We start from the raw sequence: 23121 nt of genomic DNA on the forward strand, positions 1-23121 counted from the left end.
GGGTCGCTATGAGTCAGAATCAACTCTATGGCAGCAGTTTATTTTTGGTTTTATAAAACAAACAATAACACATGTGAGGAATGTGCTTCTTAGATCAATCAAGTGTACGAGACCAGATGGGCAACACCTACCCAAGAGCAAAGATGAGAACGCAGGAAGGGACCTGAAAACTGGATGAATGGAAACGGGAAACCTGGGGTGGAAAGGTGGAAAGTGCTGACACATTGCAGGGATTGCAACCAATGTCACAAAATAATTCGTGTATAAATTTTTGAATGAGAAACTAATTAGCTCTGTAAACTTTCACCTAAAGCACAATAAAATAATAATAATTAAAAAAAATCATATTATATGTCAACCTGGGCTCTGGTAGAGTTGTAAGGGATAGTACATTGGAATCACAGAAATCTATTTGTACTGGCTTGATTCCAGGAAGACTAGAGCGTTAAGCTAAGTGTTTACTGGAAGAAATAACACCTGCATTGTTGTTAGGTGCCACTGAGTTGCTTCCAACTCACAGTGACCCTATGTACAACAGAACAAAACACTGCCCCATCCTTCGCCACCCTCACAACCGTTACTGTGTTTGAGCCCATTGTTGTAGCACTGTGTCAATCCATCTTGTTGAGAGTTTTCCTCTTTTTTGATGGCCCTGTGTTAAACCAGGTAATTACTGGAGAGAACCAAGGAAAATAAGTGGGAAAACCCTAACTTTCAATAACTCTAACCAGTTTAGCACAAATCATTGGGTCGATGGTCACTTTCCACAAATATTAATGGTAGCTACATTTTACCTGTATAGGTGTATTGTTGTAGTTGTTGTTAGGTGTTGTTGAGTTGATTTTTGACTCATAGCAACTCCATGTGACAGAACTGAACTGCCTCATAGGGTTTTCTATGTAACGTTTATAGGAGCAGATAGCCAGGTCTTTCTCCTGTGGCTGCGGGGTGGGTTTCAACTGCCCACATTTCAGCAGCCTAGCCTTAACAGTTTTGCCACCCAGAGGTGCTGTGGAAAAAAGACTTAGAGATCTGCTTCTGAAAGGTCACAGTCTTGAAAATCCTGTGGAGCACTTCTACTCTGAGTACCTGGGATTGCCATGGGTTGAAATCGACTCGACAGCAACTGGTTTAGATGTATAAAAAAATAGGCTGGATAAATAAATTCAGGAAGGAGGCCCCTATCTAGTTAATGGTAGGGACTGACCTCTCTAAACAAATACGAATTTCAAGTGATAAATGTTATGCTTGAGATATTTACAGAATAACCTGCAAGCTTGAAAATAACATGGAGTGGCTCTCATCTTATGCTGTTAATCCTTGAACTTTGTTTATACCGCTAGTCCAAGGATCAGAGGTCATAAACTTGGGACTGTCTTGAGTAGGCAGAGACCATTACTTTGAAAGAGAAAAAGGAATTATTAAATACATCGAGTATTTGAGGAAAGTGTAAGAAATGCCTATTCAATTCTCTAAAGCCAGGATGTAGACCTTTCGATCATGCATGATCTTCTCAGGACTGGAACAATCAATCATATCTGAACACAATAGGTGGAAATATTCAAATAACAAAGAGTCACCAGCTGTTGTCAAGCCAATTGGGCAGTCATTAGCTCGCCTGGAGCCAGGAACTGACAATGCTAAAAAATGTTTTTCGACAGGTTGTACATTTAAAGGCACAAACTGTGACTGATTTAAGGAATCTATTACTTTCATTTCAATTAAGTCAGATCAGTCAAAGGTAGAATTACAAGAAATGTGAAGAACAAGTCTAGAATATGTGTGGGGCTTTTTTTTTTTTTAATTCAGGAAAAAAAGCATTCCATTTTTTTAAAAAACATGAAATCTTTCAGCAAACGAAATCAGCAAACATGCCACAAAGCAAACCAAATGTAGCTAAGTTTCTCTGCTAATAAAAAAAAAATAGCATACTTTAACTTTTCCTTTTGGCATTTGGCATGTGGAGGTCACAGAAATTCACAAACTTGGAACTTACGCACATGAAAAATTCCAACTGCTTATTTGGGAAGTATCTTCATTTGGAATAAAGAACAAAACTGTGAGTGGCTTATAGAATGGAGCTTACTAAATTAGTCTTTGTTCTGACAAATTAGAATAATCTAACCCTTTGAGAGCTGAAAATATATCTAATTTATACCCCAGCAGTCAGCGGCCCACGGTTAAGTTTCGTCATTGATGGCATTGGCAGATTTTTCACCCTCTTCAGCTGGTGTGCTGTGACCTCGTTGGCTTGGGATAGCAGGAAGCACTCGGTTTGTGCGTAGAGGCTCTCCAGATAGAACTGGAAAGAAAGAGCAGAACCAGAAACTTACAAAGTTGGCTTCTCTCAGAACCTTAGGAGGAATGGTGGTAGGAGAACTGTGTTGTTTCTTTAAGGTGTGGAGGCATTTCTAAGATTCTGTGTTGCTGAAAGAATTGGGCTGCAGGAGAAAGCTGTGTATGCCTATCTATTCAGGCTTTCTGCATGTACCCAGGAATGTCAAATATGCAAAAACACAGGACTGGGCCAAAGTTGATCAAAATATAATTGGGGTGTGCATGCCTGGCAGAGTTCTTCCTTGGGTGGAGTAGCAGTGGATGGCAAAGTCAGCACGAGGCTCTAAGCAAGCCCTGAGACATCTGTACAGTGCTTTTATGCAGACTGCAAACCTTGAAAGGCAAAAGTGCTGTGTGCCCTTCCTTTTTTTCCCTAGAGCTAAAGTTGATTAAAAATTCTTATCTTTCCTTTCTTTTCTGAAAGCTAATTGTGAAAAAACTTTTTCTGGGCTTGGCCAAAGAAAACACCCCCTCTTTGGCTTCTCTAAGCACCACCAAGATTCAAGACCGAGTGACTCTTTCCTTAGCTAGTTGTCTTTGGGATTAGGTTTCTGTTTAAAGACAAGTCCAGGCTTGGATTTAATTTAATAGTATAACTCACGCCATCCAAAATTCCCATGTTTACCCAAATCAGTAAGGGTAGAGGAAAAGATCTACTGAGGAAGAGGTCTTGGTTTCTGCTACTGACTCTCTGTGTGACTTTAGACATGTCACTCCACTGCTTAGTTTCTGCAAAAAGATGGGGCTGTACTAAGACCTCATATTCATTGTTTTTGACCAAGAGTTCAAGCACTCTTGGCTGGTCCCCTTCAAACTATAGCCTGGAGGAAAGAGATACATTGGGCATTTGCTCTGTGTAAACAGTCTGTGTCAGACATATGCTATCTCATTTAATCCTCACAACAATCTGATCAGGCTGGCACAATTGTCATAGCCAAAATGAGGAAACTCAAGTACAGAGAGGTTAAGAAACTTGTCTGAAATAGTGAAGACAGTTCCTAAATCATCTAACCTACAATTAAGAGAAGATAGAAGGAGTGCACATGTACACGTGCTTGTGTGTGTGTATGCGTGTGTGTGTATGTGTTGGCATGTATGTGTAGCTTGTATAAAGGGAGTGGGATGGGCAGGAAGAAAAGGAAGGAAAGAAATTAGAATCCAGTGAATATTGTTTGTGTCATGAGGCAGCTGACTCAGTATCCAGTCATTTTGCAGGCTCTGTTTCTTAACCCAACCAGTTGCAGTGGACTTCATTCTGATTCATGGTGACCCCATGTGTGTCAGATTAGAACTGTGCTCCATAGGGTTTTCAATCGCTGGTTTTTCAGAATTAGATTGCTAGGGCTTTGTTCTGGGGCATCTGAGAGTGGACTTGAACCTCCAACATTTCAGTTAGCAGCGGAGCACCTTAAGCGTTTTCACCACCCAGGAACTCCTATGATACTTATTACCTAATGATGGGCAAGTCGTGTAACCTCTCTGAACTCAGTTTTCTCATCTGTACAATAGGAATAATAATAGAACCTACCTTATGGGAATATGTGAATACATATACTCAGAGTCTCTGGGAGTAGGGCCCAAGAATACGCTTTTCAACAAGCATATCAAGTAATACTTAGGCATATTCAAGTTTGAAGATTGTTGGCCCAATAGAATATATAAGTATTTTACATTGTGATAGTTTTTTGTACAAAATTTTATGAATCGAAAATACAAAAATGAATGCTGCTGAATGGCATCTACTTGATTACTCCTTTCTGTTTAGAAATGCATGGGCCATGAGTACAGAGGTGACAGAAATTTCCACGTGTCCACCATAGTAAGGAAACCAATGCCAAGAAGCCTGCCTTAAGAATTTTAAAGTACTTTCTAGAAAATATTAAGTAATACGTAGCAATGAAAACTTCTGTTACTCTTTTTATAGTCAAAGCACAAAAATTCCTCAAGGGAATGTATCTTCTTTTTATTTTTTAAGCATCACCAAATTGGAAGAAACTTTAGAGATTTTGTTTATTTTTCCTGCAATTTACAAGGTTTGGCTCTTGCCATTCCTTTGAAAAGTGAAAGTAAAGTGAAGTAACCTCTATTCATGTCTACACATGTTAGTGCTTATAAAGGACGCTGAGGAAGATTCATAATACTTACATTTCTGGTCTGGTAGGGGAGCTAGGTTGTTCCGTGTGAAAGGAAGATCCCTGATTTGGGGTCTGTTTGGGGAGAGATGCTGAAAATTTTGTCCTGGGGACAAACATATTTGTATCAATCATTTGAGACTCAATCAAGTGCAAATCATAATATCCAATGAATAAAAGAATCATAAAAGTTGTTCCCAGACCAGTGCCATCGAGTTGATTGTGACCCATAGCGACCCTGTAGGACAGAGTAGAACTACCCCATAGAGTTTCCAAGGAGCGCCTGGAGAATTCGAGCTGCCGACCCTTTGGTTAGCAGCCGTAGTACTCAACTGCTACGCCACCAGGGTTTCCTAAAAGTTGTGGAGTGGTTAGAGATCACTAAACGTAAGGTGCAGACAACCACCGCCACCACAATAATACCTACACTTTACTGGGTATCTATTCCACGCCAGTCACTGTTCAAGTGAAAGGAAAAGGCACCAGAAATCATTTCTTGAATGAACATAAGTTTTCACAAAATTTTATGAACAAGCACCTTTGGGCACTCACTCTATAAAACTTCAAGTTAAAAAAAAAAGTAATAGGAATAAGGCATAACTTATCAGATCTTTGTCAATTCTTTGATGACTGAATAGGTGATGAGTAGGATACGTTCTTCTAAGAGCAGCGTTTCTCAATTCTGATTGAAGAGCTTAAAAAACATACCCACACCCTGGCCACACCCTAGATTAATTAGATCAGAGTGTTTGAGGGTGGGGCCGTGACATCTGGGTTGTATCAGCCCCTAAGGATTCTAACGTGCAGCAGAATTGAGAACCAATGACCCAGAGGGAACTGGGTTAAAAAAAAAAAAAAGGTTAAAGCACTTGAGAAATCACTGTTATCTGTCTTACTTTGACCGTAAACAGCAGTGTGCTGGAGCTGTGTGAACCAGCTCTAGACAGCCCACTGTTAAATATTCAGAAATTCAAGGGGTTGGTTAACATCACTCTGGTGTTTGAAATCAGCCATGGTGGGAGCATATATACTATGGAAATCAGCAAACACTGATTTTTTTTCTCCCCCAGAGAGCCAGTTGTTAACCATATACCAGCACATCACTGATTACAAGACTTGAGGGTTCCAAACACCTGAAAATAGAAGGGAATACAAAAAAGTTATTTAAGTCCATTTTGTATGTTGACAGAATGGTCAATAGCTTGGGCTCTAAACAAACCTTAGTTTCCTTCTAAGTAAAATGGTGAAGATAGTAATATCTGCCTTTTTCAGTTGTCATGAGGATTAAATAGAAGAACAAATGTAAGGCATTTAACTTAATACCTGGTATAGGGTGAGCACTCAATAAACATTAGCAATTATTACAGTTTTATTACGTGGAGTGTTGAACATGGTTTCCTGGACAGTGGAACAGTAATTAAAAACTCTTGATTAAAAAAATAACAAATAGCATTAACTAATTAGTCACAAAGGAGCCCCGGTGGTTAAAAGTTATGGTTGCTAGCCAAAAATTCAGCAGTTCGAATCCACCAGCTACTCCTTGGAAACCCTATGGAGCAGTTCTGCTCTGTCCTATAGGGTCACTATGAGTTGCAATCAACTTGACAGCAACAGGAGTTAGTCACAAAAGAGGAAAAACAAACGATCAATAAACACGTGAAAAAAAATCCCAAAGATGAAGTCTGAGGGAAGTATGAATATTCTTTTTTTCTTTGTATGCAACTTAATTATTCTGTCTGGATACTTTGAGGATTTTTCTCTTCTCCATTCTGATTAAAAAAATCTGAGGATATATTCAAGGTGTGAATTACTTCTCATTTATAGGATATTTACAATGTATACCCTCTTCTTCCAGTTTGGCTTTTTTTGTTAAACTTATGGGCTGTGTTAAAATCCTTCTTTTTCTCATCCTTTTCCCTTTTTATTGCATCTCATTTACTCTCATTCCACACCTGTTCTTTCTTTACAGTCTTCTGCTCATATTTCATTACTGTTGAAACAGCTTGTGTTTTCAGAAGAATAACCTTCTTAACATTCTATTTCTTAAAGTAGTTTCTGGAGTCTGTTCTTTTTCTGAAAGTTCAGTATAATCCCTTTTCCGTCGCTTTAATATTCCCTCTCTCTTTTTCTAAATTATGCAGTCATTGAAAGAAAGTATAATTACAAAGTTTATGTAGAAACATGGGCAGCATTATTATAGAAAGGGAATAAAATGACATAAACAATGATTGCAGGCTTATACATAAAAGTCTCTGATGAAAATATCTTAAAAGTTTACACAAAAAGAATTGAGAATCAAAATGGTTCACTAGAAAAGAAGGCAGTATGGAAGGAAACAGGGGAGAAAAAAAGGTATAAGACACACAGAAAACAAACAACAAAGTGGCAGAAGTCCTTCCTTATCAAGAAATGCTATACATATGAGGTAATGTTGTTTAGCCACGGGAATAAGTGAAGCTCTGATATGTTCTATGACATGGGGCAAGCTGGAGAGCATTGTGCTAAGTGAAATAAGGCAGATGGGGGTGAGGTGGGGGAACAGAGGACAAATATAGTATGATCTCACTTAAGCGAAATATCAAGAATAGGCATATACAGAGAGACAAAAGTAGATCAAAATAGATCAGTGGTTTCCAGGGGTTGGGGGAGGTAGGAATGGTGAGTTACTGTCGAATGGATGCTGATTTTCTGTTTCAGGTGACACAAATGTTTTGAAGGTGGATAGTGAACACTGTGAATGTCATTAGTGTCATCTGATTTAGAAAATAATATTGGAATCATTATTCCCTGTCCTTGAGCATAGAGAATGTGATTCAGCTGGAGTTGGGCTCACAAGGACTCACAAGGACACATCACCTGGGCCCTGAGATAAAGACAATAGATAGAATAATCTTGGAAAATATCTTTTATGGAATCTTTCACATAAGCCAGAACACAAAAGACTTCCCACTCTTATCTTTTTCTATTAGCATTTAGTGAATAGAAATTTATTGGATCAATGAGGACCCTCCTGATTGTCCTCACTGAAACCTGTATCAATGATTGTTGAGAGGGGCAATTCCAAATGTAAGATCACGGTTTCTAGCCAGTCTTCGAAAAGGTGAAGCTTTCAATGGTTTTGCCCACTTTGTGGTGTTAATATGTACTGGTGACTGTGTAATAGTCTCTGGACTCCAGCTGTGGCAGCATGCTTATCAGCTTTCCCATTCTTGCTTATTCCATAATGTTCCCTGGACTCAGGCAGACATGGCTGTGGCAGCATGCTTGTCCTTTTTCCCATTCCTGCTTACTCTGTAATAGTTCCTTGGATTTGGGCAGACGTTAGCTCTGGCAGCATGTTTGTCCGCTTCCCACTTTTGTCTTTTTGAATATATGCCGAATAAAACTTTCTTTTTGCTTTACTAAGCTTTGTGATTTTTTTCCCCCTAAAAACCAAACCATTTTTTCCCCTACAGCACATCAAATTGTATATTTAAAAATGGTTAAAGCGGCAAGTTTTGAGTTATATATATTTTACCACAATTGAAAAAAAAATTATGCAATCAGTTTCCTTAGAGTGGAGGGATTATGTTATCTTCATGCTTATTCCATTGCCTTTTTTTTTTTTTTTTTTAAGGTTTATTGGGTAGGGGACTTTTTTTTTTTTTTTTTTTTTTACTGTCTTTGCCCTGAAACTTCTATACCCATAGGCCCTACCTCAAACCAGATGAAGACTTCAGTGTATTTTAGGGGCATGTTTTTGACTGTTCTTTTGCCTGGCAGTCTGTGTAAGAAGGAACCAGGATGACAACAGCAGTGCTGTTAGAGTGTAAAGGTCTTCTGTTTGAGTAAAGTAATCTTTTGCATAAAAAAAAAAAAAGCAAGCCTTAGCCAAGATTCACCTTCCATCACTTTAGGTGAGTCCATGGCAACTGTTTTTGTGGAGGAAGTCACCTAAGTAATATCCTTTGATGATGACTGGGCAAAATCTCTAGTCTCCTTGGTGGATATTTGCTGTTATATTTTTATTCCTTTGAACTCTGAAGGTCAAAGAAATTCAGGAGCTATTATTTAAAAAGAAAATATTCCTGGGTAGAATTACATTAAGACTTATATGAGCCCATACCTTAATTATTCATGAACACTTACTTGGGCAGCAATTTGCAAAACCAAGAAAGAAGATAATGATAATTATGGATAGCATTTATTGAACACTTACTATTGTCAGGGACTAGGCTAAGTGCTGTAGGCCTAATCTCATTTAGTCCTAACAACCACCTTTCTTTGTGAGATAGATAGTGTTATCATTCCTGGTTTACATTGTGGTTTGGAGAAATTCTAAAATGTGCTCAAGGTCAAAAGCTGGTAAGTGATAGAGTCTGGTCTCCAACTCAGGTCTGTCAGACCCTAAAATCCATACTTTCCTAGGAACCAAAGAAATTTTATAAGAATGGGAGAAGTGGGCAGGAGAGCAGTTGCTATGATGATTAGGGGGGTGAGAGGAGAGTTGGCTCTTTGCAGGGGTTTGAAGGACTGGGTGGGGCTATGCACAGCCAGAGCTCTGTTATCTGTGCTGCAGGCACAATGGGAAAGAGAGTAGCCTGGAAAAGTCTGGTCCTTGTTGCAGTGGGGTCAAGGCAAAGGACCTCAGTCCTAGAATAAAATGGTGGGAAAAGTTTTCATAGGTAGATAAAGAAGCCAGAGTTGAATAAGGGCCTAGTCAATGCATACAGCAATCACCTACTGAATGCCCATTGTATTCTGGATCCTGGGGAAAGGAAGAGAAGGAGCAAGCAAGGTTCTTAGGAAGGGCTTTCAGTTTAAGTAAGAAGAGAGACAGGTAAAGATGTAATTTTGAAACACCATGTGTCATGCTCCTTGGAAACCATATAGGGAGTAGTGGTTTGAATCCACTAGGTGCTCCTTGGAAACCCTATGGGGCAGTTCTACTCTGTCCTATAGGGTGGCTGAGTCAGAATCAACTCGATGGCTATGAGTTTGATTTTTTTGTTTTTTTATGGTGTTGCTATGAGTTAGAATCAACTCAACAGCATTGGATTTGGTTTGGTTTTTGGTAAACCCTATGCAGCACAGTTCCACTCTGACACATGGGGTCGCCATGAGTAGGAAGTGACAGGATAGTAACTGGTTTAACCAATCAAGCATACAGCAGACAGAAGGTTTATACAGGGATAAGTGAAGACACGAGATGGTCAAGGAACTGTGAGATGTTCAAGGAACTGCTCAAGGGCATGGGAGAGAAGGATTTGAGATGGGAGGTGCAGAAGCTGAGAAACAGTAGCCAGAAGCCAGGCTGCTGTGAGGGCTTTGTTTACCCAGCTAAGGAATCAGGCCTTTGTCTTGGAAAGATGTAAAGTCTTTGATGGGTTTAAACAGAGGAGTCACAGGATAGCTCTATCAAGCAACGACAGTGAATTGTTGCTGGGAGAGTCTAGAAAGTTCTGGAGAAGGAAGTTCCTGAGAAGGAAAGGAAGTGAACATTTGCTTTTTTTTTTTTCATGAAAGCTTGTAACTAACCAGGCTGGTAGAAAACAACACAGAGCTTTCTGTTCCATTTTCTCTGAAAGATGCTCACAATGAATTAAGCTGATGTGGTCCAAATTCCAACTCATTAGGATAAGTGCCTTGTCCCCCCATCTGTTCATCTAGCCTACTGACAGCTCTCAGTAACTCTTAGGCGATAATCATTACAGCTAAATGTTCAGGGTTGCTGATGTAAGCACAGGATAGTAGCTGCCAGGAACTCAAGCAATAGCACTGTTAGCCCATATTATTTCTGCTGAATCCAGGGCAGGATAGGAGAAAATCCAGAGTCAAAGGGGCTATCCAAGTTCAAGCCAGTGGTACAGTGATATGATTTACAATATTCAATTGCTTTACCACATTAGGCTTTCACATTAAGTACAGAGCTAAGTGTAGAAATCAGCTGAGCTTCAATCTGGCTAGACTAACAATTTAAGTAACAATTGAGAGAACTCTCAATTGTATTCCAGATGCCATGTAACTCTAGAAACAACGTATCGAATTGATTAAAAATCTCCACAAAAATAAAATCTATAAAGCTGGAAAATCTTTTTTTATTTTCAAGGGGATAATGCAATTTCTAAGAAAATTATGTGTTAGGTAATTGGTAAACATACCAACAAACTGGACTTTAAGATTTAAAGGGAGACTTACATTGCCATGGTGATACCCTATCTGTTTAGAAGATCTGGGTTCAAGTCCTGAATATGTCACTAATTAGATGTAAGACTTTGAACAGATTACTTAACTTCTGTAGGCCGTGTGAATTATAACTGGAAGGACCCCGTGAGACAAACTGGTTCCAGTCCCTGTATCCAGAAGGTAAGTTGTTATTTTCATTCATTATAGATCAGGAAACTATGGCACAGAAAGACGACATTTTTTGCTTTATCACTCAGGGTTCATCCAGGAAAACACGGACCTCCACTAGGCCTTTCAAACAGAGGGAATTTCATACAGAACATTGGTTATACTGGCGATAGAAAAGCTGAGAGGTTAAACAGAGGACAGGGAAGAAGGATAACACAGATATGAGACACATCAGGGAGATGCAACCACCTCTAGGGTGTAGGAACAACAGGAAGAGATGGTATTACCAAGGCCTGGAAGCTTGCGGAAGGCAGAACCACAGAGCCAGGGTCTCTGGAGGGAGCTGAGAGGAGATGGAGCCACAGTTGGGGACACCAGAGAATCAGAGGGGGTGGAGAATGATCTAATCTTCTGCCAGTGCCTTCTATTGGCCAAAACTACCTGCAAGCTAGATGTCAAGGGTGTCTAGGAATTGTAGTTCCCTAGATACAGAATGGTTTAGTGGTAGATACAGAGTGGAGGGGGGATGGTGAAGATTAGATTTAAGAGCAAACAGACAGTTGACTGGCATGCTTATTTAAATTCCAGCATCTTTAAAACAAAGGTGATCTCTAGATGGCCTTTAAGGTGTAGTGCTTAGCATAGGGCCTAATATATATATATATATATATATGTATATAACCCTGGTGGCATAGTGATTAAGAGCTATGACTGCTAACCAAAAGGTTGGCAGTTTGAATGTACCAGGCACTCACTGGAAACTCTATGGAGCAGTTCTACTCTGTCCTATAGGGTCGCTATGAGTTGAAATCGACTCCACGGCAAATGTTTTTTTTTTTTTAATATAGATATTTATACACACATAAACATACACGTGTGTGTGTGTGGAGCACTTGCTATGTGCCAGTCATTGTTCTAAGCACTTTACATGCATCAACTCATTTAGTCTTCACAGCAACCTGCAACCCTATGAGTTATTTTCCCCCATTTTTCAGCCAAGGAAACTAAGAGAGATGAAGTAACAGCAAGAAAGTGGCAGAGCCAGAATTTGAACCCAGGCAGTGTGGCTTTTGAACTACTCTCTTAACTATGGGACTGTACTGCCTTTTGCTTCAATTGGTATGACAGACACTCAGTAAACATGTAATGAATGAGTCAATGTCTAAGGTCCCTTCCATTTAAAAACCCTATTACCTTGTATCTAAACATGAGGGGAAAGTCGATTTAAAGTCAGTTACACAGTCATTTTAGCAAATCCATCCCCTATAAAGTTCATTTTTAGGCTGACGACTCTTGGGAGATTTAGCTTATCATGACTCAGTTCCCCAGAATGGTTTATTATCATCAGTACTTAAAACTATTGGTTGAAAAAATAAATATTTTACTATAAACCCAAACCTAAGCCCTTGCGGTCGAGTCAATTCTGACTCATAGCCACCCCAAAGGACAGAGTAGAACTGCCTTCACAGGGTTTCCAATGAGCAGCTGGTGGATTTGAATTGCTGACCTCTTGGTTAGCACTCGAACACTTAACCACTCTGCCACCAGGACTTTGGCCTTGGAGGCCATTAAAATGTCAAAAGGTGCAGGCCAATATCTTCCCTTCCTTATCCTTCCTCAGAAAAAATGTAAACACATTACCCATGAAACCAGCCAAACACTTTATGGAGAAGTAAAGTCTTGAGTGGAGTTTTTCTCAGACACCAGGAAATAGCCTTAATGTGCTTAATTCATATTTCTTATCCCATGCTTAAATTAAAAACAACAACAATAGCAACAAACACCCATTGCCATTGAGTTGATTCTGACTTATGGAGATCTATGTGTTACGGAGTAGAACTGTGCTCCATAGGGTTTTCTTGGCTGTAATCTTTATAGAAGCAGATCACCAGGTCTTTCTTCCGTGGTGTCCTGGCTGGGTTTGAACCATCAACCTTTAGGTTAGTAGATAAGCACAAACCATTTGTGCCACCCAAGAACCTTTAAATATATATATATATGTATGTATAACTATGCATGAGGGGAGCTATACTCATCCTCAAAGTCTTTGGGCACCAGGCATATGGTAGATAAATGAGTGAAGAGGACCAGACACACATTGCATATTAAGTCAGAAGAAATAGTCCTCATTTCTAAAAAAAATATGCCCTTCCCCACTTTTCTTAAAACACATAGCCCTCTTGGTCTATCTTCCATTTTTCCACTTTTGACAGAGATGTAGGTTCAAGAAATACGCTATTTTCCTCTTAACTCTACTATGAGACAAACAACAACAGAAACACATTGATAAATAACAACTGACACTCCATGGAGAAATAGTAGAGAGTGGTGTGGTGGTTGTTGTTAGGTACTGTCAAGAGATTCCAACTCAGGTGACCCTTAAGAACAGAGCGGAACTACCCCATCAGGTTTTCAAGGCTGTAATCTTTACAGAAACAGATCACTAGGCCTCTTCTCTGATGGAGCATCTGGTGGGTTTGAACCACTGACCCTTCTGTTAGCAGTGGAGCGCTTAACCATTGTGCCCCCAGGGCTCCTTGAGTGGTGTGGGCTAGGCTGAATTGGGCAGCCTAGCCATGACCTTCTGAGGGGAGAGTGGTTGCTCAGATTCAGCCAATTATTGTGACATAGGAATTTGGGTTCAACGTCACCAGGTTTTTCACTTTTTCAAGAGAAGCTAGAAATATAGATTTTTATGTAAAACTTTCTGGTTTTTAAATATGGCAGTCAATTTAATTGAAAACAAATATAGATAAACAAGATCCTGTGGTACTGAAGAGATCCTGGAAGCTGGTTTGCAGCCTTAGAGCAATGGTTCTGAGCCTCTGTTGTGCACCAGAATCATCAGTGGAATTTTTTTTTTTTTAATGGAATACACTTATTTAAAAAGGGGGATGGAACATATACATATGTATTGTTTGTGTGTAAAATATCTCTGGAAGGATAAATGAGAAATTAATAACATTGGCAGCTTTGTGTGAGGGATGCTGAGTCGCTGGGGGAAGAGGCAGGGGAAAGAATTGCCATGTAACCCTGTGGTATGTGTTGAGACTGAAATCATAAATGTGTGAATGTGTTACCTTCTTATATACATACAGGGCATAACAACCTCCCCTCCTCTGTCACCAAGATTTTGATTCAATAGACCTGGGGTTGGCCGTGAACATCTGATTTAAAAACAGATAACGAAACAAATCAATTCCTCATAGGTGTATTTGCCACACAGGCCTGCCTAAGAACCCCTGCTGGTGGAAATATTATTATTCTTGCTCTATTCTGCCAGACACCACACATATTTGCTGGGAGATGGTGATTTTTCCTTGATGATTGTTCTCAGGGTGGAGGAGCAGAATGTTACCATAGTCTGGATATCTGAATCCGGGTGTATTCCAGGAAAAAAGATGGGCCTTTTCACTCATTTTATTCTGGCCCTTTCCTCTGGGGTAACGTGGCTAGTTGTCACTCCAGATCCTAACCCAGAACTATATGCAACACTTCCTGTATACAGCTTGTCAGTAATGAAGATAAAGGAAGGAAAGATATTACCTGATGAAGGATTATGTAGATGAGGAAGATGTGGTGGCCCAGAGACCTCTTGGTGACCAGATCTGCCAGTGAGTAGCCTGTCCTGTAACTTATCAGCAGGAGACACAGTCCAAGCCTTGTAGGAGAACGCCTGATTAGAATCACTCCTCCAGGGGTTCTCTAGTAATGTCTGACAGCCAGTTCTGTTATTTAATAAATCCTGTTCACTTCTACTTTTCTGAGATCTTTGGGCTGTATGATGAGGACCAGAGCTCAGCCCAACATGGGAAGTGGCCCCATGGGAGGCTGTCAGGAAGTTATTGCCCAAGGTGATGGGTGGGAGACTCTGCGTTCTGATTGGTGGAAGCCCCTTACGGGCCAGAGGCTTCTTTTCTGGCAAGAGATATTTTGAATTCTCTGAGGTCCTCTTCTTAAATTCAACCATAGCCACCTGGTCACCAGGCTGTTCTTGGCAGTTGGTATCCACGATGCTGTCAAAGGTGGTGATGATGTCATCGACTTCCGAGGAGTCCTCCCCCCTGTATTGGTCCCTGCTATGATCTTTCTGATAGGCTCTCTGTTCTTCTTTCTTATTTTTGCAGAAGATTTGGTTGAGCATGCTGAACCGTCCCTCCTTTTTCTGGGGTCTATTGTTTTGGGAAGGAAGAGGTCTAGGAGGCTCTGTTCTATAGGAATATAAAATAACAGGGGTGTTATTTGAGGATAGAAAAACCAAACCCACTGCCATCAGTTAATTCCAAGTCATAGTGACCCTGTAGGACAGAGTAGAACTGCCCCAAAGGCTTTCCAAGGAGCAGCTGGTGGATTCAAACCCCTGACCTTTTGGTTAGCAGCTGAGCTCTTAACCACTCCGCACCAGGGCTCTCATGAGGATCAAAAGTGGAGACAATATCACTAGCCAAAATACAATCCCCTATTCCATCTGCTTGAGCTGGTTGTCTGAAATAATTCAAAGATATCCCAACATCTCTTGAGTCAAAGTGGATGCAAAAGAACACTCAACACTCTTTGCAACTCCCTCCCAGAGGTGGTTCCTTACCACAGGCAACTAGAACGTTTCTTACACTCCTGTTGCTCTCACAGGGGTTATCTTTTCAAAATTTACCCCAGGTTATCTGTTTTCACCAAAGGATAAACTAAGCTGAAAATAGCTTGTAGTGTTACTCTTCTCACTTTTCAAGGGCATGTCAGTAGGTAGATATGAAGGTCAAGGATTGAGTTCAGTTTCAACTAATGGAAGGAAGGTGTTGATTGCAGAGATGGGAGAGTGTGGTTTTAGGCCTTCTCTGGGAGGGATCCGACGGGATCTGGACAGAGCACTAACATTATCCATCTCAGGAACGGTATCCATTTTATGCTGTGTGTTCTTTGTTTTCCTTTCAGTTTTTACTAAATTTCCTATTGAAAAATACTTTAAAAATATATCTTAAAGGAAACCAAGGAAAAAAGTTTTGTTCTGGGTTCCAGCTGGAGAGGAAGTGGAAATGAGTTTGCCAGAGGTCGGGTGTGTCTGCAGAAGAAAAGTGAACAATGCCCAATGGGAAGGCAAACTCAATACGAAAAAGTTAGCTGTTTGACTAGCTCTTCTGTGGAGAGTTTCCCTGAAGAGCTATTCTGTTTTATTTCTTGGAAAATTCTGTGTCGTTTGCATTTGATCCCACAGTTGATTTAATGCTTTCTGCAGCATAAGTTAACAATGAAATCTGATCTGTGTACATACCCCCAAGAATCAGATTTCCACATGACTCTTTGGAGTAACATATTGTAATCTGTAATTTGAAAAACAACACCACTCTTTTTGCCTGCATACAACAGATGTTCCCCCTTGCCCCCCACAGGTCACATTGTGCATAATTGAATTTTATTCTCATGGTGTATTTTTATCTTCATTCTTTCACCTTCCAATAGGCTTTTTAAAATATTGGACACAGTTCCTGGACTCCTAATACTACCTTTGCAGGGACCCGAGAAGATCTCTAATGGTCTTTAAAGTTTCCCAGCTATAGAATATATCCTTGTGCTAATTAACACTACCTCAACAACTTCTACAATCTATCTCTTCTTCCTGTAACAGATTGTGATTTAGGTCAATGGTTCTCAAAGTGTGGTCCACTGAACACTGGAGGTGTCTCCAAGACTCTTTCAGAGAGTCCTTGAGGCCACAACTATTTTCATAATAATACCAAGATGTTATCTTTGTTTTGTACTGTGTTGCTTTTTTGTACTCATGGTACAATAGAGATGAAGGACAAAATAGTGAATGCCTTAGCACAAATCAAAGCAGTATGAATCATTTTGTTTTTACTAAAATGCACTCACAATTAAAAAAAAAATTAGTTTAACTTAATAATGTCCCTGGGGAAGTGGTAAAAATTATTAATTAAAAAAAAAATTATCCCTTGAGTATAGATCTTTTAAAACAAAACAAGAAATGCTCATAAAGCAATTCTGGTATGTACTGTAGTACAGTGGTTGTCTTGAAGCAAAGCACTTGTGCAATTGCTTGAGTTGCCAGCTGAAGTAGCCACTTTTTAAAAAATTGAACATCATTTTTGTGACTTACAAACTCAGCGGCACTGGGGTGGTAGGTTGTTTTAAACTACAATTACCCAGAATTGGGTATTTACAGAAACTTTCTCAAAAATGAACAAAGTTGAACCTCTCACTTCAAGGAAAACAACTGACAGTAATTGTTGCCAATTAGAAAAATCTAGCTTTCAAACAAAATTTATAATTTTGGAAAACTTGTAATCGCCACTGTGAACATGACAGTGAGTGGTGGTGATACTAACAAATGTGATCTGTTGGTGTCATTTAATGAAATGTGCCATTTGGGAGATCTATATAACTATTTTCCAAACGACCAGTGCAATATATTATAAAATCATGCATGGGCATAAGACACATTCAAAGGGCAAGAAGGAATTCCTGCACTGCACAAACAGTCAGCACTTGACTACTAGCTGAAAGGTTGGTGTCTTGAACCCAAACAGAGGTGCCTTGGAAGACAGGCCTGGCAATCTGCTTCTGAAAGGTCACAAGCTTGAAAACTCTATGGAGCAGTTCTACTTTGCACACATGGGGTTGCCATGAGTTGGAATCAACTCAACACCGTGCAAGACAGAGTAATAGACTTTAATGTAAAAGAGTTTATTGATACAGTGACACATTCCACCTTGTGATTAGCCTTTAGGAAACTACTAATGAAGTTTTGGTGTAGTATCAAAGAAAAAGATCCACAAGTATGTGAAAAGGCTATTGAAATACTCATTCCTTTTCCAACTACATATCTATGTGAGGCCAGGTTGTCTTTATACACTTCAATTAAAACAACATATTGCAACAGGTTGAATGCAGAAGCAGTTATGCGAATACAGCTGTCTTCTATGAAGCTAGACATTAGAGATTTGCAAAAAAAAATGTAAAACAATGTGGCTCTTTTCATTATATTACTTTTGTTTAATAAAATATGGTTATTTTAAGTCAAAAATGTTATTTATGTTAACGTGTAAATGTAATGGGTATACTGTTATTTTAAATGAATAACTAATATTTAAAAAGTTTGCCCATTTTAATTTCTAATGCTGTAAATATGGAGAAGTGTAATGTACATGAATAAAAGCTCTTTGGGGTTCTCAATAATTTTTGAGGATGTCAAAGGGTCCTGAGACCAAAAAGTTTGAGAACTGCTGATTTAGGAAAAAGGAAAAGTAAGAGGATATGGCATAAAGGAAGAAGAAAAGGCATTAACATCCAGCGAATATTAGGCTGATGGAATCAGACTTAATACCATCATTTTGCTCCACATGGTCAAAAACATTTCCATATGTGTTAGATAATGGCCAACACAAAATTAAGTTATTGCTGGTTTTCCCCAACAGCCGGGGAGGGGACTACCCTCATAGTGCTGCTTTCCCTCAAGTCTACAAATCTTTGAGAGGAAGAAAAAAGCGAGTAGCTCCTTGTGTACTCACCTGCTCTCTTGGGAGAGGAGTTTGATGCAGGCAGTGTGGCCACAGTAGAGGGCGTAGGCCAGGGGTGTGCTCTCGTTGATGTCTCGAAGGTTGCTATCCATGCCCAACTCCAGCAGTGACTGGACACATTCTGCCTTCCCTGCAGCTGCAGCCCAGTGCAGCGGGGTCCTGGGGGAACCACACGGGAAAAACACTAGCATCGGAACACGTGAATAGTATCGGTTGCTTCGCTGGCAACAGTTCCCGCCAAATATGGGGTTGCGGCAGTAAAAAACTCGTTGGGGTAGCACAAACGGTGAAGTGCTTGGCTACTGATGGAAAGGTTGGCAGTTCAAATTTGATTACAATATCAGATCACAATATTGTAATTATAGATTACAATATCAGAGGCACCTCAGAAGACAGTGCTGGTGATCTGCTTCTGAAAGGTCACAGCCTTGGAAACCCTATGGAGCAGTTCTGTTCTGCAGACGTGGGGTCACCATTGAAGAGAGTCAATTCTACGGCAAATGACAACAATAGCAGCTTATGTATGAAAATAACCAGTTGCGGTGGAGTAGATTCTGACTCATGGTGACCTCATGTGTTTCAGAGTAGAAGTGTGCCAAGCATGCTAACCAGTGGTGTGGGTTAAAGAAATTTAAACCAGGATTCCCCGTACGGAAATAGTGTGTATTAAAAAGGCTTAAGGATAATGGTGTGTATGTGTCAGAGCCTCTTTCCAACTCTAAGTATCCCCTGGCCTTTAACCTTCTCTGGCATTTCTGAGTATTCCCTAGAAGAGGAAGTACTGTGTCAAAGGGTATGTCATGGATTCAATTGTGTCCCTCAAATATGTGCATCAACTTGGTTAGGTCACGGTTCCCAGTATTGTGTGGTTGTTCTCCATTTTGTGATTGATATAATTTTCCTATGGGTTGTAAATCCTAATCTCTGCCTGTAGTTAATGAGGCAAGATTAGTTTATGTTAAAGAGGATTAGGGTGGGATGTAACACCCTTATGCAGGGCACATCCCTGATCCAATGTAAAGGAAGTTTCCCTGGGGTGTGGCCGCCTTTTATTTTACAAGAGATAAAAGGAAAGGGAAGCGAGCAGAGAGTGGGAGATCTCACACCACCAAGAAAGAAGCAGTGGGATCATAGCGTGTCCTTTGAACTTAGGGTCCCTGTGCTGAGAATCTCTTCAACCAGGGAAGAATGATGACAAGGACCTTCCTCCAGAGCCGACAGAGAGCGTAAACCTTCATCTGGAGCTGGCTCCCTGAATTTGGACTTCCAGCCTACTACACTATGAGAGAATAAACGTCTGTTTGTTAAAGCCATCCACTTGCGGCATTTCTGTTATAGCAGCACTAGATGACTAAGACAGGGTATGAACAGTTTTAGTGCTCTTTATACATAGTGCCAGACTATTGTCTCAAGTTGTCCTCCCATCAGCTGCTTCTCTCTGCCTTCCCTAATACTGAGTATTGTCATCATCTTTAAAAAACTTTTTTTTAAAACCTTTTAAAATTTGGTAGGCAAAATGATGCTTCACTGTTGTCTTTTTGCATTTCTTTAATTAATAGTGAAATTAAACTTTTGAAATATATGTTTATTTTCCATTTGATTTTCTTCATTGAAAAGTCCTTTGCACATTTATTCATGTGGTGGATCATATTTTGAGATCCTGACCTATTTACATGTTTTTCTACCCTTCTTCTTTTCCGCATTCAAGGATATGGTTGACTATTTGCTCAACCAAGGGGAGGTGAGGCAGAGGGTCAGTGAAAAGAGGAAGACCCTCAATGAGATGGATTGACACAGTGGTTGCAACAACGGGTTCAAGCATAGCAACAATTGTGAGGATGGCATAGGACTGGAGAGTGTTTCGTTCTGTTGTGCATGGGGTTGCTATGAGTCAGAACTGACTTGATGGGCACCTAACAAAAACAACAACAACAACAGGGGAGGGATGTGGCAGGATAGAAAAGAGAAATAGTGTCTTCCTGTTTCCAAAAGCCAAACCCAGACCTGGGAGCAGATTTTAAAAAGTTAAAGGCAAATACAAAGTATTTAAATGAAAATATAAAGGGAGAAGGACTTCCCCAACACGAGGAAGAGTGTCCTTCCTCAGCTGCCAAGGTAGATGTGGCAAGAGGGTGATATGAACATAAAGGACCACTAGACTCAAGAACAGAGAGGGCCAGAACCTTGCTTCCTTGGCAGAGCTACTGGAAGGTAGGGGGCAGGAAATTCCATGTGGTGTGTCTAGGCCATGGGACCCTAGGCAGCCCCCAAAGCACTGCACAGAAGCAGTTGAAAACCATCAGAGAGATCAAGGACAGAGGATAAGAGGGTCACCCTCCGCACTTGTTTCCTACATACCTTGGCAGTGTATACTCCTCCAGAGGGGCACAGGAGTGCATCATTAGTTGAACTATCAGTGGCTAAGGAATAGTTAACAGAGCATGTAAACATTTCCCAGAGACTTCCAGAAACATGTAGGGAAGAGAGCTTGATAAAAGACCCCCCCCCCCACGAAATAAATAGATAGATAAATTAATTAGTTAAAAAAAAAAAAAAGACTGCCCTTTCAGAAGACAAGTAGCGCAGTGGTTCTGCTTACTGAGTTGAGTATAAAGGGAAGTAAGACCTCATAGCCTGAAGTTTGAAATATTTAAGCCACACAGCTATTTCTAGGCTATGTGTTCTGTGCCATTATCTCAGGCTAGTATCACAATGTTTTAAATATTATAAATTTATGATGTGTTTTAATATCCAGGAGGGCTAGCTGCCCCATATTTTCCCTCTACCTCTTATGTCACTACCTTATTTTTATTCCCTTTCCACAAAAACTTTCTGTGCACTAGGAAGGAGAAGAAAGAAGGGAAGTCACAATTATTGCAAACGTGTAAAGCACTTAAACCTATGAACATTTTGAGAAATTATACCACTCACACAAGCTTACAGTTTCCACGTGAAGGCACAGCCGCGCAGTGCAGAAAATGTGAAGCAAAATGGGGTAGGGTTGGATCAGCATCCAGACGCTCGACTTGAGTATTGGAGTAGGAACTAAACTCTCCTTGAGATTTTCCTTTTGCTTTGAACTCTTACAGGAGCCCATTTGCCCTTTTTTTTTTTCTCCCCTTCGTTTTATTTTCTTCCCTGAGACCTGGGGAACTGAATTTTCTTTGTTAAATCTGTGGCAAGGTGACACGGGAAATAACCTATTCAGAGCTAGTTCTAGGAGTATTTTGAAGCAGGCAAACTTCCCCAGCCCTCCTTGCTTAAATTTCTTTCTTTCTTCTCTTTATGGATTATTTTTGTCTTTTCTCCTCATGTAACCAAAGTTCTTCCACTTTCTTACCTGTGTAGGATCAATACTTGCTCTTAGGAAAATGTCTACTTTCAATAATTTATAGTTAAATGTTAATTTAAATCATTTCATGCTAAGCATTTCCAGGTTCTGAGATGTATGTGAAACCAAAGAATTTTTTCACTATGTTAAAAAGATTTCAGGCACCAGGGAGTAGGAGGTGCTTTCTGGGGTCATCTAAAATCATGATAAAAATCAGTTGCCGTCAAGTCGATTCCAACTTATGGTAAACCCATGTGCGTCAGAGTAGAACTGTGCGCCATACAGCTTATTTTTTTTTTCTCTCTCTCTACAAAGGGTTTTAAACAGGGCTTCAAACTGTTTGGAAACCCTAGTGGCATAGTGGTTAAGAGTTATGGCCGCTAACCAAAAGGTCAGCAGTTTGAATCCTCCAGGCCCTCCATGGAAACCCTATGGGGCAGTTCTGCTCTGCCCATTAGGGTCACTATGAGTTGGAATCGACTTGAGTGCAATGGGTTTTGTTTGGTTTTCAAACTGGTTATTTTTGGTTTGGCCCCCTGCTGAGAATTTTCATTTACATGTAAGAACCTGGGGATCTTGTTAAAATGTAGACTCTGATTCAGTACATCTGGTGTGGAAAAGCAAATTCTCAGCAGGAGGTCGAACTGAAAATGACTGGTTGGAAGCCCTGGTTTTAAGAGACTTATTTTTCAGATGTAGATTACTAGCCCTTTCTTCCGAAGTGCCTGTGGGAGGTTTCTAACTTTTAATCTTTCATTTAGCAGCCAAGTGCATTAACAGACTGCACCACTCACTCAATCAATCAAAGAAACAAACAAACGACTTGTTGCGGTGGAGTTGATTCTGCTGCATGGAAACCCCAGAGACTACAAAATTAGGATAAAAAAACAAAACAAAACAAAAAAACCCAAACCCATTGCCGCTGAGTCGATTCCGACGCATAGCGACCCTATAGGACAGAGTAGAACTGCCCCATAGAGTTTCCAAGGAGCGCCTGGTGGATTTGAACTGCTTATGATAAGTAGGCAGTTAATTTTGTACTTCAATAGGAAAGGGTGAAAAATACCACATATGGTGTGGTAAGCCTTGTACTTATTTTCAATAGTCTTGTTTGTTGTTATTTCCTTCTTCTATTGCCATTGAATCAATGCCTAAACAAAACAAAGATTAGACAAGCACAATAAAAAAAAAAAAAAAAAAGTGTAGGTGAAAAGCCCTAAGCAGGGAAGAATGGGGTAGGAGTCTTCATTTAGTTACTAACTTCCTCTGAGATAGTTCTTTTTCACCTTTTGAGACTCAGCTTCCTTTTTTATGCCAATAAATTTTTAATGACTGACAAATAAAAATTGATAAGGGCCTGTTATGGATTGAATGATGTCCTCCCAAAACAGGTGTTGTGAATCCTAATTTCTATGCCTGCAGTTATAACCCCATTTGGGAATGGGTTGTCTTTGTTATG

The 23121-nt window shown here is 40.0% G+C and overlaps 1 protein-coding gene across 1 annotated transcript in view; it reads right to left on the reverse strand.

Annotated features, from left to right (window-relative positions):
- Positions 1-2028: 2028 nt before the first annotated feature.
- The window catches only part of ANKRD55 (ankyrin repeat domain 55), an 81490-nt gene continuing 60397 nt past the window's right edge, over positions 2029-23121 (reverse strand). The window contains exons 7-10 of the mRNA XM_010588147.2: positions 18323-18490; positions 14349-15013; positions 4483-4575; positions 2029-2302 (exon numbers count right to left, since the gene is read on the reverse strand). Of these exons, the coding sequence (XP_010586449.2) occupies positions 2181-2302; positions 4483-4575; positions 14349-15013; positions 18323-18490 (1048 nt within the window). The 3' untranslated portion in view covers positions 2029-2180. The remainder of the gene's footprint in view (positions 2303-4482; positions 4576-14348; positions 15014-18322; positions 18491-23121) is intronic.

The sequence above is a fragment of the Loxodonta africana genome, chromosome 2 (genome assembly GCF_030014295.1).
Source record: "Loxodonta africana isolate mLoxAfr1 chromosome 2, mLoxAfr1.hap2, whole genome shotgun sequence".
In the NCBI taxonomy this organism is placed as follows: Eukaryota; Metazoa; Chordata; class Mammalia; order Proboscidea; family Elephantidae; genus Loxodonta; species Loxodonta africana.